Source organism: Globicephala melas, chromosome 7 (genome assembly GCF_963455315.2).
Source record: "Globicephala melas chromosome 7, mGloMel1.2, whole genome shotgun sequence".
NCBI classification, from domain to species: Eukaryota; Metazoa; Chordata; class Mammalia; order Artiodactyla; family Delphinidae; genus Globicephala; species Globicephala melas.
The window spans coordinates 100,070,656-100,090,556 of record NC_083320.1 but is presented as its reverse complement, the minus strand read 5'-3'; the positions used below and the strand labels follow the sequence as shown (position 1 = coordinate 100,090,556).

Below are 19,901 nucleotides of genomic sequence, written 5' to 3'. Positions count from 1 at the left end.
ATATTTATAAATCTTTTAGGCATGTCAGTTCCATTATTCAAATAATTGAAAGTGACAGTCATTTTTTGTTTTTATTTAATAGATTCAATACTCCATGGAGATTTTCAAAGTTGTAAACTTGGCAGCTGTGAACTTTACCTTTTTTAAACAAAATATTGATCTGATACTTTGTTTAGTTAAGTTACCACGTTAAATATGCCAATTTATGTGAATAAGATTTGAGGTGCTTTGTGTAAATTATACTTAAAATGTTTCATTTTGAGCACAATGTTTTATTTTTCTTCTGAACTTCACCAACTCTTTTTTTTTTTGGGGGGGGGCCGCTCTGTGTGATTTGTGGGATCTTAGTTCCCAGACCAGGGATTGAACCCAGGCCCTTGGCAGTGACAGCATGGAGTCCTAACCATTGGACCACCAGAGAATTCCCCATGAACTTCACCAACTCTTTAAAACACATTTTTTATATATATATATATATATATATATATATATATATACACACATACATATATATATATATATTTTTTTTTTTGGGTACGCAGGCCTCTCACTGTTGTGGCCTCTCCCGTTGCAGAGCACAGGCTCCGGACGTGCAGGCCCAGTGGCCATGGCTCATGGGCCCAGCTGCTCCGCGGCACGTGGGATCCTCCCAGACCGGGGCACGAACCCGCGTCCCCTGCATCGGCAGGCAGACTCCCAACCACTGCGCCACCAGGGAAGCCCCACATTATATTTTATTTGCTTTTACTTTCCTTAGGAATTGCGTAATACTAGAAATAGAAACAATTACACTTTTAAAAGACTTTTAAAGACTCCACATTAGTGACTGTGGTTGGGAGCAATAGGCACACTCACAGAATGGCCTGGCCCTAACGCACTTAATATTTGCCATAAAAACATTTTATTATCTTTTATGTGACTCTTCTAATCTTTTCCTACGATAATTATAGAAGGTAAATTTCCATTTAGAAAAAGTAAGTGGAAATGTTACATGTTCCTTTTTGGGTTTCCCACACATGCTAACTCATATTATAATTGATTTCTGCAAAGTAATAAAAAGAAAATCTCTACACTAGAGTATCACATATATACTGCTGAAGATCATATGCATTTGTAATAGGTAGTACTGCCTTTTCATGAGTATACTGAAGGAAAAGAGAAGGTCTGGATTCTGGGAGGTGTTGACACATTGGACAAGCAAAGTGATAGTAAGTGATTAAGGCCCGTGTGGGACTTTTGAACCATAGGTTGGGGATGCCAAGCAAAATGCTGAGGGAAAATCAATGATGTATGAATTGCCTAAATCCCTCTGCCAAACCTTAACACTTATTCCCTTCGTAAGGTCCCTTCTCTTGGAACTGAAGCAAGAATTGAGGTAAGTCCATGGACAGTAGGGTTCAGAGTCTCTGGCTGATGAAAGAGACCAGGGAAATCTAACACCTTAGGTCCATAATGCATGTCATCCCTTAGGGAAGAGTGAAAGGCCCTGCACTGTAACAGGTGGAGTAGCCCAGGACGAAGCACTGACTTTGAAGACACACATTCAAGTGTCAGCTCTACCCTTGTGAACGCTGAGGTCATGTTCAAGTCACCTATCCTCCCTGAATCATGGTTTCTTCAGTAAGTGATTAGATATACTAGCATCGTAAGAATTAACTCACATAGCATATCTGGAATTTCCTAGTATACCTAGAACATATGAGCCCAAAGGATTGAATTTAATTTGAATGGCAAAACCCATAATTTTTCCATTTCCCCCTTTTTGGAAAGTGTCAGACTTACAGTGTCATCCCCAAAACAAAAGTTTTTGTTACTCATTTGTCCTGCTTATCCCTCAACACACTGTTCAGTTTCAGCCCCAATATACAGGTTTTTATTCTCTAATTAAGAAGATAACCTTATTTCCCAAATAGTGGTCTTTAATTTCTCTCCTTATAATTTCCTCAAAGATGTAATTCCATAAGCTATATGAAGCCTTCCCTAAAGGACAGAGGCCCAAATCTTGATCAGTGTCAAGTCAGTACATCCTACATTGGGTTTACCCCTAGTTGACTCAAAATTTCTTGAATGTTAAGGATCACATTTTGTCACCCAATGTAGCATACTAGCACACTGTGAAGCACCAATGTTCCCACTAAATTATTCCTCTCCTCCCTGAGTCTACTGTTCCTTCTGATGTCTACTCACTGTGTCTGCCACCACTATTTACTAGTGATCCAAGCCAGAAGCCAAAGATTCATTCTTGACTTCTTCAATCCATCTCGTCCATTTAAACACTAAGATCTACCTATTTTACTGCCTCATCAATTTTAGAATCTTCCCTCCTTCTTCCTGCTTTAACCCTAGTCCTCTTGCTCATTATCTCTTGATAGAACATAGAAAAAGCCTTATAGCTGCTCATTGGTTCTTTTCACTATTCAATTCCAGCTTTACATTCTAGCCAAAATGATCTATTTATGTGGAAGATCTAATCTTGACACTTCCTTTCCTGAAAAGCTGTATTAGTTTCTCCATTTAATAGTGGAAAATAATTGAAATCCCAGATAATTTTTAGGGTTACTGCCTCTTGGTTCTTGTTGCCTTCCTTTTCTCAAATTTTATGCCTCAATAATACCAAGCTGATTTTAGTTCCCTGGGCACACACTATGCTATTTAACCCTTCTATGTTTCTTCAAGCTTTTAACTCCTGCTTGGATTTTTCCTTCCTGGTTTCGTCTTCTGTGTTAAACTTCTCATTCTTTGAGGCTCAGCTCAGAGGGTTTCCCCATTAAGAAAATATTTACAAATCCCTAAAATGGGCTAAGTCTGACTCCTTTGTTTTTTCATAGAATCCTGTTTTACTGTGATTTATTACTTAGTACACTGCATGGGCATGGTTTCTTCATCTTTCAGAGTCTCCTACAGTACCAAAAATATTTTGAAGATAAAAGGTGTGTCTTTCCTAGCTCCTCTAGGTAAGAGGTGGTTAATTCTTACTACCTAGATTCTCAGAACTACCAAGGTTTCAAGTTTGTTCCTCACCTGTTTTTTCAATTCATTGGGGCATCTCAGGCCCCTCTAATAATCCATCATTTGAAATAAGAAAGCCAGAGTCAGTTTTTTGACACTCTCAACCAAAGAATCCTACTAATCTGTTTGTGCATTTCATTTTGTAAAATTTCATAGTATAATTATCACTGATATTTCCACAGTAGGTTCCCCTACTCCTCAGAATAAACTGTGGCTTTTACTATTTGATGCTAGCTTATACACAAAATATATTATAGATATAAATACACACGTACACATATATGTGTAAATCTTGAGGGCTACAATATCTCTTCCTTAATAATATAGTTCCACCCAGCAACATTTTCCTTTTAATGTAAAGTCCTGAGAGCAGAACTTTGTTTTGTTTCCTGATGTATCTCAGCACTTAGACAAGTACTTGGAACATAGTAGGTCTTCAATAATATCTGTCAAATGAGAGCATGAATGAATGAAATGAATGAATGAATAAACTAAATGATTTACTTTCTTACATAATTAAAAGTAGCAACTCTGAGCTAGAAAGATTGCATTTGCCAGTACTGCTCAAGAGTAAAATTTATTCTCTGGAAGATCCTTGCTTTATAATTTTTAATTTAATAGACTAACTTAGTTTAAATTTTGATGTATTTTGCCAAGATCAGTTGTAGAGTCTGAAACGTAGGTTTTAAACTCACACTTTGAGTTTTTCCTAGGCAATCTGTACCTATAACTAGCTGATAATTGGTACATGATAAAATTGGATAGAGGTTTTCATCACCTGATTCCTTCTTATATTCTCAGCTATTAGGAAAACTTGATTCAACAGTTATTATAAATAACTTTTTAGGTAGGTTTTATTGAATATTTTGGTCCCTATACAGTGGCTTTTAAAATGTGCAGAATGTTCTTAATGGAAATGACTAATAATTAAGTGGCTTTCATGCACTTTTTGAATAGTAAAGGATTTTGTTTATTCTTTCCCAGAGTCAGAAAAATTCAGCATCTAATTCCAGAGTGATGTAAGGTGATTATTCATTTTCATTAGTTAAGCATCACCAAAATTAAGATCTATTTAGCCTGAACAAAATGTGTATGTGTGTATATGTGAGAGATATATATATATATATATATATATATATATATATATATCTCAAACTTGGAATTATATAAGTAGACGTAAATCATAACCAGTCAAAACATGAGCAGATGCAAAGATATGAAAGCATGAAGGCAATTTTGAGAGGAAATGAGAGGAAGAAATAGTGCTATAAGTATTGTTATAATTGAACAGATTTTTCTTATAGATTTTGTATAAAAATGTATCATTTGTATTCTTTTGAAACTAAATCTATTCACTCACCTTCATACAACCAGTCAGCAATTCCATTAAAAATAATTCCTTCTTTTCCAGAAGATGTCAGTCGCAATGAACTACTCTTTATATCAGGTTGATAGTAGATATTATTTTCAAAAATATAAATCTGGATCAGGAAACATGTAAAACAAACAAACCAAAAAACCAAAAATATTAGGAAGCCTTTTTTTAAACTTTCATATAATAGAATAATAGTTGAAGAGCTAAGTGTTTTATTATTTGCCTGCTTTCAATTTGTTTTTATTTAATGTATATTTTTATTGCTTTCAATTATTAATGGCTGTTTCTTTCTCTATCATATAATATCCAGTTATCATTTAGAAATTACATGGTACTAGCTATTGAAGCTTTTAAATCCATATATTCGACAACAATGTTTCAACTACTTAATAATCTTTTTCTCATACCACAAAATTGGTTTGGGTTTGAGATAATATTCTGCAGGCTTAAGAGACTGACAACTGTACTAGATGTCATTTTAGTAACAGCAAACAACTCGAAAAACCTCAATTTGGGGTCTTTTACCAAAAAATGCATTGGTGATCAATAAAATAATCTTTAGAGCATGTCTCTGATTCTCTCCAGCTCAACTCAAAGATCCACTAATGAAAGGAAACACTGGCAAAATTCTTTCAGATTGATAAGTGGAACACACCTCCCTATGCCTCAGTCTTCCCTGGTAATTCTTTCCTAAATAGCATAGCAGTAATAATAACCTTGTGCTTGAGGATTCAAGAAAGAGTTTTAATATGAATACATTACAGTCTTACAAAATAACGTCAACATCACCAGCAGCAACAACAATAGTCCCAATACAGGAAGAGCAGTAGAAATTAAAGTGTCTGTCCACAAAAAAATGAACTATCTTTAATAGAGATAATTCAGGATAAAATTATTTATAATTCACTTTAAAATATTTTTAATGTCAAACATTCCAAACTGTTGGTCTGTGTGATATAACTGTCACAGAGCCATGTTTCATCCACTTGTTGCGGGGAGTAAAATATTGTTCAATGAAAGCCAAATTGCTATTTAGATTGACATTTTACTAAGAAGGTGAAAGATGGCCTAGTGCCCATGTGTTCCAGCATGCTATAGGATCATTGCACAAAAGCAGACAGAGCAAACACAAGAACTTCTGAAATAATTGTGTGATTAATCATGAGGTCCTAGATTTTAAACCTTGATGTGCTCAATGATGAAGGCAATCTTAACATCCAGAACATTTGATTGGTATTCTACTTTGATTCTGGTGATTTGGCAAGCACTTAACAGTGAGTGTATCTAGTTAACCATTCCACTACTACCTGTTGTTTATATTACAGGTGAGGATGACAATAAGAATAAGAATTGTTGGGGGTGGAGAGTAAAAAGATATAATAGGTGTTTAAACATGTGTTTATAATCAGGCAGCCTAAATTTAAAATCCAAATAACTTGGATAATTTGCTTAACCTTTCTGCATCTCAATCCTCTCTTTTATAAGATGTGGATGTCTCACACCTACTTTAGAGATCTGATGTGAAGAATAAATGAGATGATGAATGTAGAACATGTAACACATGTGGCTATTGCTAGGAGCAGGGCTGACTTCACGCAAGATAATCTGGTTCAAAAATCTTACACTTTTTGCAGGCGCTACAGAATCTAATTCAAAACAAAACCTCTACAGCTTCAGCCAAGGTGTAAATTATCCCAAACTATTGACTATTGGGTTGATTATATTATGACGACTATATATTAGGAATAGTTAGTAGAATAGTAATAGCAGTAGGGGTAGTACTAGTAGGAGGAGAGGGGGTGGTATTAACAAATGATATTCATTGCTTTCACTTCATTTAGAAAGTTTTCAAGTGATAACAATATAGGAAATAAACTTATTATTGAAAGTATGCAGGTCCCACTTAGGCAAAAGTTTGAGAACTATATCCCAGGTATCTTAAAACTGGATGGAAGTGGTTTTTTTTTATGACTTTCACAACCCCTCATAACTGAGAAATAATATTAGCTTTATGGTAGCCAGTTAAGGCTTAAACTTTATGTGTTTTGTATACTACCTCCTTTTGCCTTTCACAAACAGTATATGAAATAGGCACACAAAATCGGCTTTACTTGGAGGGAATCCTCTTTTTGTACCATAACCTTCTACTAGGACTTGTAAGTAAATAGAAATTCAGATCATCCACACTCATGCTACATAAGCACATGGGACTATTATCAAAAGTAAGGGTGACTTGAGACTTCCCTGATGGTCCAGTGGTTCGATCCCTGGTCAGGGAATTAAGATCCCACATCCCACAGAGCAACTAAGCCCACGCACCACAACTACTGAGCTTGAATGCCTCAACTAGAGAGACTGCGTGCTGCAACTACAGAGCCCACCCACCCTGGAGCCTGCACGCCACGACTAGAGAAGAGAAAACCGCACACCACAACTAGAGAGAAGCCCAACGAAAGATCCCGCGTGCCTCAGTGAAGATTCCCCATGCCGCAACGAAGACCCAACACAGCCAAAAATAAATAAATAATAAATATTTAAAAAACACTAAAAAGGGTTACTTAACCCAATGTAATATTGTTCCAAATCCTCAGCTTTTTGAAGGGAACAAACTCTAAGTCAAAACAATTAATAAAACCTCCACGATTTCAGCAGATGTATAAATGGTTTTGGATACCAAAACCATTGACCAGTAATTACATTTGTATTTGAAGAACAGATTGGATGATGTTCAAACTCCACATGAAACTGACATCTGTTTCAATGTAAAAGAACAAGCAATATGGAATCAGAATTTTAATGCCATTTGCTGAAATCTGTAATATCAGGGGATATCCACAAGATCTTTTTTCTGTGGACAAAAAATTAGTGGCTGCCTTTATGAAAATATACATTTATAGTCTTTTAAACCCTTTTAAATTACCAAAGTTTTTCCTTGAATTATATTAGCTTCAAGTAATAGTCACAAACTCTCACCACTACTTTAGCAATATAGGAGCTGCAAATATTCCCAGGTACTATCTTGGCACATTGATGAAATTAAGCTGGATCCAAAGGGCAATGATCAAGGGCTACGACTAGATTTAAATCACATTGAAAATATGACAAACACTAATGCCATTTATCCTAATGTTACTGATTAAACTGTCATAATATTTTTGACGCCATCAATCAATTCCTTCAATGAGCCACCTACACAGTATAACAAATAGAAATGGATAGCTATTTGACCACTTAATTTTTCAGCTAATAGAGCAAGCTGACTAAGCAGTTTTTCAAAATCCATGGTCTTAGTACACTTACAAAATAATTCAAAATTGGTAAAGTCACAAGAAAGGCAACAGGAAGACAGCTGAAATACTATATGCTGTGACAAACTGAGAAATATGTAGTAAATGACCCAGGAAATTATTCTATCAATGTGTTAACTGATATTACTCATTACCAATGATTAAACACAACATGTGTCATTGCTGTGCAGGAGGCTGTAAGAGCCAATTTTCAACTTTCTGCCTTCTCTTCCCCTGCTGCTACTCCAGTAATGCTTAAGATGATGGATGCCCCAGCAGCCAGGATTGCTGGGTGAAGAGGTATGGTACAAACTCCTTCCCCAGCCCCAGCCAACTTGTGATGGACATATGGCAATGAATGAACATTTGAGGTTAAAAGTCATTAGGATTATAGGTTTGAGAGCAATTACAATGTAAATTACCCTACTGTGACTGATTTAACCAGAGACAATGCCTAATACAAACTTATAAGAGCAGACTCTTATGAACTTTCAGCCAGTTTAATTGAAAAAGAACATCAGAATAGAACAGAAATATAATTGAATGTTAGATCTATTTTAGCTGAAATATTACTGAAAAGCTATTCCACCTTCACTGATTTGAGTGATTTTTATGATAATTTTAAATTAGAAAACTACAAATCATTCAAAAATCCCCATATGTTGTAATGGTGTAAGAGAATCTACAAAGTCACAGCCAAGTTGGGATAGTATTTGGGTTGCCTTCTACTGTGGCTTGCTTTCTGGGAAAAAGTTGTAATTAAGAAACTATCCCAGATAACATATATTACTGGCAGGGATGTGGTGAAAGGGGACCTTTCCTATGTTGATTGTGAAAATATAAAATGTGATAAGCATATTGAAAAGCAACATGGCAAATGAAAACAAAACATATTCCATCTCATCAGCAATCCGAAATCTGGGACCTTGTCTTGTAAGAAAAACAAAAACAGAAAACCACCAATATGTACAGAATGATGAAGAGTGATATTTATTTCTGCAGTGTTTATGATGGCCAAAATGAAGAGTCAAAGTGAAAACCTATCAAAGTGCTTGCCTGGATGGATTATGATTCATCCACATCAGGTAGTAACACTCGGGCTTTGAGAATAAATTAGTTACATGAGTTGACCTGGAGGTGTTTCACTGAGATACTGTCAAGTGACAAAAGGCACAAAACAAGAAAATTATTTCAACATGAATCCATTTTTGTGCACCAGACAATGGCAATACTAATACAAACTTACACTAGCAGGGATCTCACCAACAGATATACATTGAATGTTGTCTTTTTTGTGTGTTTTTTTGCGGTACACAGGATTCTCACTGTTGTGGCCTCTTCCGTTGCGGAGCACAGGCTCCGGACGCGTAGGCTCAGTGGCCATGGCTCGCGGACCCAGCCGCTCCACGGCATGTGGGATCTTCCCGGACTGGAGCACAAACCCGTGTCCCCAGCATCGGCAGGCGGACTCTCAACCACTGCGCCACCAGGGAAGCCCTGAATGTTGTCTTTTGGTACTCAGCCCCACACCTGCCCCCCACCCGCCATAGTCTTCTATTACTGTGTCATCAGAAACCTGAAATCTACAATTCTAAAATTCCCTTGCAAACTAGTCTTCTCAGCTTCTTTGCTTGATGGGTTCTAGTTACTTGCTGCAAATATGAGAAAGCTGCTAGTTAGGAACTGGAAGACATTTAACCTTTGGTAGTGGCTTTTGCATGCCAGCTTCAACAATAGTGACTAAGTAGCAGTATATATATATATATATTTTTTTTATACCCTTCAAATCTATGCAGTTCTCATCTTTCAACCTGCCCTAATAGATGTGAACATCCAGATAACCATATCCTTGCTTCTTTTGGCTCCTGGACCACTAACCATACTCCAACTTGGTCATACTTCCTGATCCAATAGTGGCTCCAAAATTTGTGTGGAATCTTTGCCTTTTGCTTTACCAGGAACAGATTTTAATTTTTAATTATTCCAACTTATCAATTTCTTAAATAATTTATATTAAACTAAATATATGTTAATAAAGTGAATTTCATGTAATATTACTTTGGAAATAAATCACACACAAAAGATTTTGCAGTGATTTAGCATCATTATTAGTTTCAGATGTTATCATTTTTCAATAAATAAGAAAATTTTATCATATGGACAGTATTAAAGCACATAATTATGTACATAATACTTTTTTATCAATAAGCCACCTTGAACTCCATCACATACATAAGACATTTAAGTATTTTTTAAATAAATAAAAATGTTTGAAATATTTAAGCCATATTCCATTAATGGGTATGATTCCATTGGATTTGAAGTAAAATTTTCCCTTTTAAGCAATATGCTACATTTCAGTCTAGGAAACACTTAGAGGAATTATTCTTTAAAGACTCTTAAGTGTAAACTTATAAATAAAAGGTCCTTATTTTGATTTATATAACAGATTCTTTTGGTAACACAAAAGAATATAAGCAGACAAAAAAAATCAGAGTATTTTGACTTTACAATTAGAATGGCTAAAGTGAAAATGAGAGCCAATAATAATGTTGCCAAGGATGTAAAGCAACTGGAACTTTCATCTCTTCTGGTGGGCGAGTGAATTGGTACAATCACTTTGTAAATATATGTAACAGTTTTTACCAAAACAGAATATGTGCATAACTGTAAAACTCAGCAACTCCATCCAAGGAAATGTATATGGATATATATCCATAACAAAAATGTATATGGATATACATCCAATATATGGACATATATGGGAACCCAATATATCAAGGAACATATATGAGAATGCTCATAGCAGTGCTATTTGTAATAGTCAACAACTGTGTTGCAAATTATGATAATAATTACCCTTGGCGGGGAATAGTGCTAGTGAAACTGAGCAGGACACTGTGGGATCTTCCTGGGTATAAAAGCCCTTCTGTGTCCCCAGTTTCTTGTTTGTAGAAAAAGGGCTTTAGTCTCCTAGGACTTCCCTGAGTTACAAAGAACAGACTCAAGCAGTTAATAATTAGGGAAGTGAGGGAATGAAGAAACAAAGGAAAAGCAGTCAAGAAACAATAGTTTAGGGATAAAACAGAGTCCTAGTTCCTTCTCAAGGAATACACATAACAATCTGACACATATCTTTGAGTTGTTATGCAAAAACTAAGATCCCCACCCAGGTGGAAGATGGTAACTGTATGCTGACCACAAGCACATAGAACCAAGACTGGTTGGAACCAGAAGGTTGATGATTAAGGTCCCTGAAAGATCACCCTGTTACCTCACCACCAACCAATCAGAAGAAAGTCCACAAGCTGCAACCCTCACTCCAAATGTTGTCTTTAAAAGCACTTCCCTGAAAGCCATCAGGGAGTTTGAGTCTTTTGAGCATGAACTACCCATTCTCCTTGCTTGGCACCCTGCAAATAAATGCTGTACTTGCCTTCACCACAACCCAGTGTCAGTAGATTAGCTTTGCTGTGTGGTGGGTGAGCAGACCCAAGTTTGGTTTGGTAGCACTAGTAAAGAGCAAATCAGGGGTCTTCTGGTATATGAATGATGCTCTGTTTCTACTCTGGGCACTGTGAAAATGGGATTGTTCACAAGAATCAGCTCTGCTTATTTGCTGCATTCTGTTAACTTAAAGAAAAAGGAAAAAATTATGCAGAATTTTATCAGTAATCATAATTCATTGAAAATGCTACCTTAAAGATGATCAATATTTTACTAAAAGCCACAGTATATCATTCAACTTTATAAAAATTTTGTTTCTTTGTCAGTGTGTAATAAATTCTGAGAGCCCATTTATGTAATGCAAAGTAAAGCTATGAGCACAAGTTAAATAGTTTGATTACCTCTGACATTTTAGCTTTGAATAAATCTGTCTGTGGGTTATAGAGTACTGCTTTCATTTCTCTGCAGAACCATCTCTGGGATAGAATAACTCACTCAAATCATTCATGTCACCTTTGCACTAGTACCTGACATTCTAGAGATAGAATCACTATCAGAGAACTCTCATCCCTTGACATTTGCAATTATTCATATCAGGAAACCCTTTCAAAGAGTTCTTATTTCGTAAAACCTTTATAGAACATTATGCATTCTCAAAGAAGTGAAATATATCCTTCTGCCTTAAATTCATAATTATGTAAGTCACTCCCCAATTCCAAAGCCCTTTTATCCATTTTTTTTTTAGGAGAAAAATGGATACCAGATAAAAACAAGCAAACAGATAATTGAAAACCAACTCCAATCAATGAAATGTAACAACAGACTATCTCTTGGCAGTGTCATTCCCTAAACCTCATTTAGGGTAAGATAAGACTGTATGATAAATTGATCATTTTGATAATTGAAAAATTAATTTAAAATTCTTACGCGCCCCAAGAAATAAACTGCAACACACTGAAGACAATCAACATTATTATATTATTTAAAAAAAACTTTAATGTGATGATTTATATGTGTCAGAATGCTAGAGGATGGTATTGTCTAGTCATTGTGTACCCATTTCTTCCTCTACTCCATTTTCTTCTTTCTCATTGTTCCTTCACCACTCCATCTCTTGTCTTATTACCCTTTTTTCTAGTCCTTTATCATTTACCAAATAGGTATCTGGATTGTTTACATGCTAGATGCTGTGCTAAGTTTTGGGGATATAAGGACGAGATCTTACAATCTAATGTTGCATTCCAATACAAGCACACACAAATTAATGTAGATATGGCCAGTAAAGAAAAACAAAACCAATGTATGATGACATTAATTTAGCGGGACATATTACTGCCCAATATGTGTCATAGCAGTAGAACTTGAAATGGGAAACAAGAATAAAAGCAAAAGTGTAGAAAATGGGATTTCTATCAAAGAGACATGGGATCTAATCCTGGCAGTGCTCTTTGTGAGACTGATGTAGCTGCCAGTTGCAGTATCCTAATCACAGATTCCTGTGGCATTGTAATCAAATTTTCCTGAACAAATCCTATGTTCAACAATGCCTGAGCCCTCCTGGCTCCTGTTCATTTTCCAGTCCTGGAATTCCAACTTTCTCATTGGTTCTGAGAGCTTTCAGAAATCTATTTAATGAATTCATTTTCGGTTGAAATGAACGTGAATCCATGTCTCTCACTTACTTCCAGGAATCCTAATTACCAGGTGACATGCGGCAGCTTAACCTTCAAAGCCTCATGGGTAAGAAAGCCCTTCACTGTCACTTATGTTGGGAGCAAGCTACATTAACCCCTGTTTCTTTCCAGCTTTCATCCATCCCAGGATTAGCAAAAAGCATGGTGCATATACACTTTATTCTCTGATGCTGAAACAATTTGATTTTACATTTGTATTGTAACTCCTTGTATTTCAAATGGAGACTCCAAAATTTAAAAAAGAGATTCTGAGGATTGAGGGAGATTGGAAGCATAATTCTCATATGCTTATCAATGTGTCTGTGCCTAATGCTTTCCAGTTTATGGGCATGTTGATAAGAAAACAAATTGAAAAATGCAGTAGGTGGAACCAGCCTTGGCTATCTCCCATGCACATTTTACCCACAGCTCTGGACTCTTTATTCCACTTCAGGCAATTTCAAGGCGTCCCTGGGCACAAATGAAAAATACAGGCCGTTTTTTTCAATACAAGAATATCCAAACATTTTTTACTGTATCCTCCCCAAATACTGGATATGAGTAAAATAATCATAAAAATTCAACTTAGTAATGAAATGTCTTATGTCCATAATTAATTTGTTTATTCTAGTTAATGTTCTTATAAAGTTAAATTTAATTGAGCTAATGATCAACTGAGGATGAGAGTCATTTAAATTCAAGCATAACTTGAAATGCAGGACAAAAAGCACTTGAAATACTTCCTTGTTGTCTCCTTCTTCTTTTTCCCCATGTGAGAGTCTACAGAAATGATTATTCCTTGTGCTTCGTTATCTGTCTGCTACAATGGGGTATAATTAAACCCTATCTCTGATGTATGTGTAACTGTAACACAATATACCCTAATAACTTTTTATTTTGTTGATGAAAGAATGTAAGAGGATGTTTGAAAGAGTCATTTTTGATTTTTACTAATTCATGTTTGGTGTTTGCAATAGTTTATTCACTGCTTCCCTCTCTTCAGTTCTCCTCATTTGCATCCATACAATAAAATGACAAAACAGACCCTTTCTGTCAGTGCTTTGACTGCGACATTGTCCAATTAAACTTTCAGCATTCCATAAAGAGTAAAGGCTAAATTCTTTACACTAAAATTCTAAGCAAATTGCACTGGTTAGGATTTATGTACTAATCCATCTACAAGGCAATCTCTGCCCTAGTAAATCTCATCCACTTGCCATCACACAGTACAGTTTTTGTCTGTGTTTGTTTTATTTTCTTCTTTCTTGGGGAGACACTGACACACAAAACAGAAAAAGTCTACCTTGAACAGAAAATAGACTTCCTTGTGAGATACGACTTTTTAAAAATGCTAATGTCAGACATTTCATATTATTTAAAGACACATATAATTATATATATTTACTACTTGAAATATTTTTGTTTCTTAATGAAGAAAGTTTAAAGATGAAAGAAGATGGCAAGCCACATGTATGGGGGCACACATGGAGGAACGATGGTTATTCAGGTCACTTATTCGTTTGCAATTTCACTGTACTCCTACTATGCACCATGTCTATGAGACAATGTTGACTGAGTCTTAGTCCCTGTACTTGATGAATTCACAGTTTAAAATAAGAAAGATAAGAAAAACAAGAAGTAATTAACAAACTACATGGTATTTGTATGACATATTGATGCACAAAGCATTATTAGAATGTGAATAAAGACACAAGACAGCTTGAATCTGATTGAGGAATAGGAGGGTCAGAAAAGGTTTCAGATGAGGCAAGACATTTTGGCTGAACTTACAAGTTCAGGTGGATTTTCCTAGACAGAGAAAGGTAAAACAAAATTCAAGTAGAGGAAATGGCATGAGAAAAGGTGGGTTTAAATGATCATATGTTGAAAACACACTATATAGCAAAAAGAAGAAGGAATAGGGGGAGAAATGACAAGGCAAAGAGATGTGTGTTAGCGGGTGAATGAAGCCAGACTATAGATATGAAAGATTTGTTGGAGACCTGGAGAGAAGAGAGGGAAACATAAGGAGATAAGAATGAGATCTTTCTTAACAATTATCCATTTACTAGTCATTCTGAAAAGCAGTTCTATTTAAAAACTGACTAGAATAATATTGGTCCATTTGTGGAGGTACAAAGGTGGATAAAGTGTCTTGAAAAATTTTTAATCATGATCATAGAATCTTTCATTTCATTTTGAGTAAATTTAAATAATTACTCTCTATTCTTGGAGAAGCAGGAAGTGAAATGAAATCTCAATTATCTCAATGATATTGTATTATTAACAACTAAGGTATAGGATATCTCAAACTGAACCTCCAAACACCTTTCCTATATGGGTCTCCTGATTCTACAGGCATTAATACAGTAGACAAATAATATGCCCTCTCTTAAAATGGACTTCTTTCACATTAGCCTTTGGTGGGAGGTGGGTGTATTTCCAAGTTCGATGCATATAATACTTTAATGTTAGAATAGACAAAACCAAGACTAATAGAGATAGAAAATCAATGTTTAGACAGATAGCAAGATGTTTTAATAGGAAAGTCCAAATTCATCCTCCACTGATAACTTGGTATCATAACTCTTGAAGAGATATAATATGACTGAGAAGCAAATGAACAGTATGATTCTGGGCAGGGGGAGGGGGAATATCACCAGTGCATATACATTCTTGGGTTTATAAATGGAGGATGGAATAAGACAAGGTGAAAAAAATGACAGCTTGACAAACTTTCAAAACAATGTCCCTGAATAAAAGACTTTTCTGGGAATTTAAAAGTAGTAAGAAGGAGAAGGAAGATGAAAAAGAGGAGGAGGAGAATGAGAATTGAGGAAATACACCCAGAATTTACTTCCTCAAAATCATTTAGGCTGCATAGGCTGTAAGTCTGCTGTCCAGAATCCTTCATCACAGGGTTCAAGCAAAGAAGACCATCAAGCTTTGCATGGATCCCATCATTGCAGCAATTAAGTCTCCTTGCCCCAGGCTTAGTGATCACTTTCCTCACACAGACTTTATCAGTGAAATCTCTCATGTCATTTATTCCTGTTTGTATCAGAAATCTCCAGATTTTAACTACTGTCACTAACAACTTATCTTCCACTATGTCATCATCCCTATAATAACACTCAATACTCCCTGGCCCTTTACCCACTCAACCTTCCATGCCCTTTTACTCTATATTTGAAAACTGGCACTCCAAAACTAACTTATTTCCCTCTACTTTGTTACTTCTCTAAGGGTTCCTTCTCCCTCTTTGCCATATCTGAACCCTGGTCTCCCTTGAGGACATCATTACCCAGGCACCCTCTCTAGTGACCCCTGCTTATTATCTCATACCTCAAGATGCTCATTGCTCCCTTTTGTTCCTTTAGAACATAATTCTTCCACCTCATTATAAAAAATCCTTTTCATATGAGGCTCATGCCAATCAGCTTTACCATTCTCTGGCTCTCAATGCAGAAAAGTAATATTCTAAAACACTAGTTATAAAAATACTAGTTCTGATAGGCATTATATGAAAAAAAAAGTTTCATGGTCTATGGAAGGGTTCAGTAAATTATGGTGCATGAGCAAAATCTAGCCTGGCCCATGAACTAAGAATGGTTTTTGCAGACCAACATGTGTAATTAATTTGATGAGAGGGAACACTTACATGGAATCCTAATTAGGTGAAAAGTTATCCCACAAAAAAGAATCCCATTCTTCTTATTGGTAAATATGTATTATAAAACATTACACTTAATTGTTATTTTACTTTGAATTACCTCAATAGAATTTTCTGGCAACATGTTTTTCTGCCTTGTTACATTAAAACTTACATAATACTCTTGATTTTGCCTCTTGTCCTGCAAAACCAAAAATATTTACTATCTGGCCCTTTACAGAAAGTTTGCTGACCCTTGATTTGGGGTAAACAACTAAGAAATATTGAATTAAACAGTATTAGTTTCTTCCTTCCTCCCTTCCCTCCTTCCTTCCTTCCCTTCCCTTCCTTCCTCCTTCCTCTTTCTCTCTCTTTTCCTTCCTTTCTCCCTCCCTCCCTCCCTCTCTTTCTTTCAATTCAGGATCCTTCAAAGTTTGCTAATTTCATTTTGAAACACTGAAATCCACGATATTATATAACGTTTCCTAAATACAGTTGACCACAATTTAAAAAAAAAATCAGAACATCTTACAGGCCAAATATTCTAAAACTTTTAAAAATGCAATTTAAAATAAGTCTTATTACCTTAAATAAAAATTAACTGGTAACTGTATCATTATTTGTATCCTTAAAGATCTATTATTTTCACAGCTTTCAAATTGCATTAACACTTCTCCAAGATATGGGTAAACTTTTTGTCAGCAAACTTCAGTAGCAATAATAAAACTCATCTTGAGAAATTAAACATCAAGGATTGACTCGAATTAATTGATTGATTTAGAGCAAAATTTTCATATTTTTCTTAAAAACAGCGTTTACAATCCACCAAATATTTAGTCACCATAACATTCTAGGCCAACCAAGCCAACACTTCTCTGTCCCAGCAGATCCCTTATTTTGTTTTTCTTCACCTTTTAGATTCTCTGATACAACAAGCCAAACATCCAGAGCAAATAAATCAGATCTTCCTTCAAAGTCTTTTCAAATAACTTTTTTCTTCTGTAAAATCTCTTTATTTTTAGGGTTTCCCTGGTGGCGCAGTGGTTGAGAGTCCGCCTGCCGATGCAGGGGACATGGGTTCCTGACTCGGTCTGGGAGGATCCCACATGCCACGGAGTGGCTGGGCCCGTGAGCCAAAATCATGATTCCAAAGAAACAAACCCACTATTTCCCTCATTAAAAAAAAAAAAAAAAATGTATGCCGTCGACTAGCCTTATCTGCATGTTATTGTGCTATAACTATTGTAGTTTTGTCCAAAGTATTTCTTGATTTATCATCTTCTGCTTCTAGATTTTAAATGTCTCAGCCGTTCTTTAATTTCACTCCAACAGAATTCTCTAGTGACTAACATAGCAGATTCTAAGGACAAACTTCTTATTCTTTAAAAACTCAAGTGGCTATTTTTTTTTTTATAGAAAATGTTTTCTACATTTTACTAACTAAATTCTTGAAGGTCATCACATTTGGGAGTAATAAATGCTACCAGAACTGAATTCATGCTAACTGAATTGTTTAATACATGTTTTATTAACCATATGATTAAAACTGGATGAGCTGCCAAGATAATACACTTTGGTTTTAGAAATAAGACCCAAAGGAAACAAAGTCTCAAAAATTTACAATGACTTAAAAAGAAAGCATACTGATTAATTATATTCACGTTTATTAGTGGATGGCATTGCATATCTGCACATGTAGAAGAATCATACTAATTTTAATGGCTTTTTAATATTTTATTATTTTATGCACCCTAATATATTTTATTAGTCTCATAATGATGACTTAAGTTGTTTCTATTCTTTTATTCTGCTATTTAAATTGTAAATAACATTCAAGTGAATTTTCTTTTTATGTGTTTGGATCTATGTGCAATATATCCACAGGATAAATTCTATATTTAGAATTGCTAGATATATAGTACTATATTTCTTATTGGATATATTCGTAGCCCAATAAGAATGTGTGTGTATAGTTTATGTTTATTTTTGATTTCTAATTTAATACCTTTGTGGTCCAAGAACATATTCTGTTTTATTCCCATTCTTCTATACTTATTGAGGTTTGTTTTATGACCCAGTGTGAGCACTTAAAAATGCCCTGTATTCTGTAATTTTTGGGTATAGTGTTCTGTAAATGTCAATTATGTCATGTTGATTGACTGTGTCGATCAAATCTTTTATATCCTCACTGATTTTCTGTATAGTTGTTCTATCTTTAACCGGAAGACAAGTGTTGAAATTACCAGCTAAAATTTTCAATTTGTCTATTTCTCTGAGTTTCTGAAATCTACTAAAGTATATATCTGCTTTCAAACTTTTCCTGGCTCTGGAGAATTATCACTTCATGTTTCTCAGAGACTATAGTTTAGGCTGTGGTCGATTCAAAGTATCATAAAATATGGAGTTTCTTTTCACATGTTCAGTTTCTTTGTTGTTCTTAAGAAGGAAAGCAAGGGGAGAGCTCCTCTACCACACCATGTAAAGGATGCCTGGAGTTATTTCTGACATGAGGAATCTTGAAATTAATGCAGAGCACAGTTTCTCTCAGAGAGTTCTCTTCATGCCGTTTACTAAAGAACAGTAAATCACTAGAATACTGAACTTTTCCTAATTGGAATCTTTATACCTCAGGGGTTGTGTAGCATGGGTCAAATCTTACAATAAAACACTACTATAATCTTATTTTTAAAGTTTTTATTTAGACCGTTGAAGGACTATGACTTGACAGCACTGTAGGATAACCCTGTATGGTTAAAAGTAAGAATAATAGATATGCAAAAGCTTAGCTGCAATGAAACAGAAAGAGTCTAATATTTAGAAACCTTCACTGATCATCATCTATGTTGTTACTCCATTCAAATGGTTTGCTTAGCAGGAACTGTCCAAAGTATTCAGTACATCGGATTATGTATGATCCAGATTTATAGTTTAAAAATGTGCAATCTTAGAATCTCTCTGGCTCTTACTCCACAATATATTATTTAATTCAATGTTAGGAGCAGCATGAGACAAGAAGTGCTGCAGAAATTGCTATTTATGTTGGAAAACAAACAAATAGGGGAAAAGATATGGCTGTTGCATTTACCTCATTATCACTAAATAACTCAAAATTGCTTAAATATAAGTTAAGGAAAATATAGGGAGTTTTATTACAGTGAGTTTTTATGGTTATTCTTTCTAGTACAAGTCTGCTAACACATTTTATATTTCTAGTTTGCTTTATTATCTTTTCACATTTGGAAATAATAGTAAGTTATGGTTTTCTGTTACTAAAAGTATAAATAAAAGAATTAAAGCATGTGATTGCATACAAGTCTACTCTATTTCTTTTCATATTGAGAGCTTCCTTATAGTCAGAGGGACGCCTTTAAATAAAGGTCCAAATCTTGCACCAGTATATAACTCCAAAACTCAACTTGCTGGTTACTTCCTCTAGGAAACCGCTCCATCACCTCAGA

At 35.2% G+C, this 19,901-nt stretch overlaps 1 protein-coding gene across 4 annotated transcripts in view; it reads right to left on the bottom strand.

The window, feature by feature from the left end:
- Positions 1-19,901, bottom strand: part of DPP10 (dipeptidyl peptidase like 10) — a 1,292,066-nt gene that overhangs the window by 125,895 nt on the left and 1,146,270 nt on the right. For all 4 annotated transcript variants that reach the window (XM_030843834.2, XM_060302530.1, XM_030843833.2 and 1 more), the window contains one exon: positions 4,370-4,490. In XM_030843834.2, the coding sequence (XP_030699694.2) occupies positions 4,370-4,490 (121 nt within the window). The remainder of the gene's footprint in view (positions 1-4,369; positions 4,491-19,901) is intronic.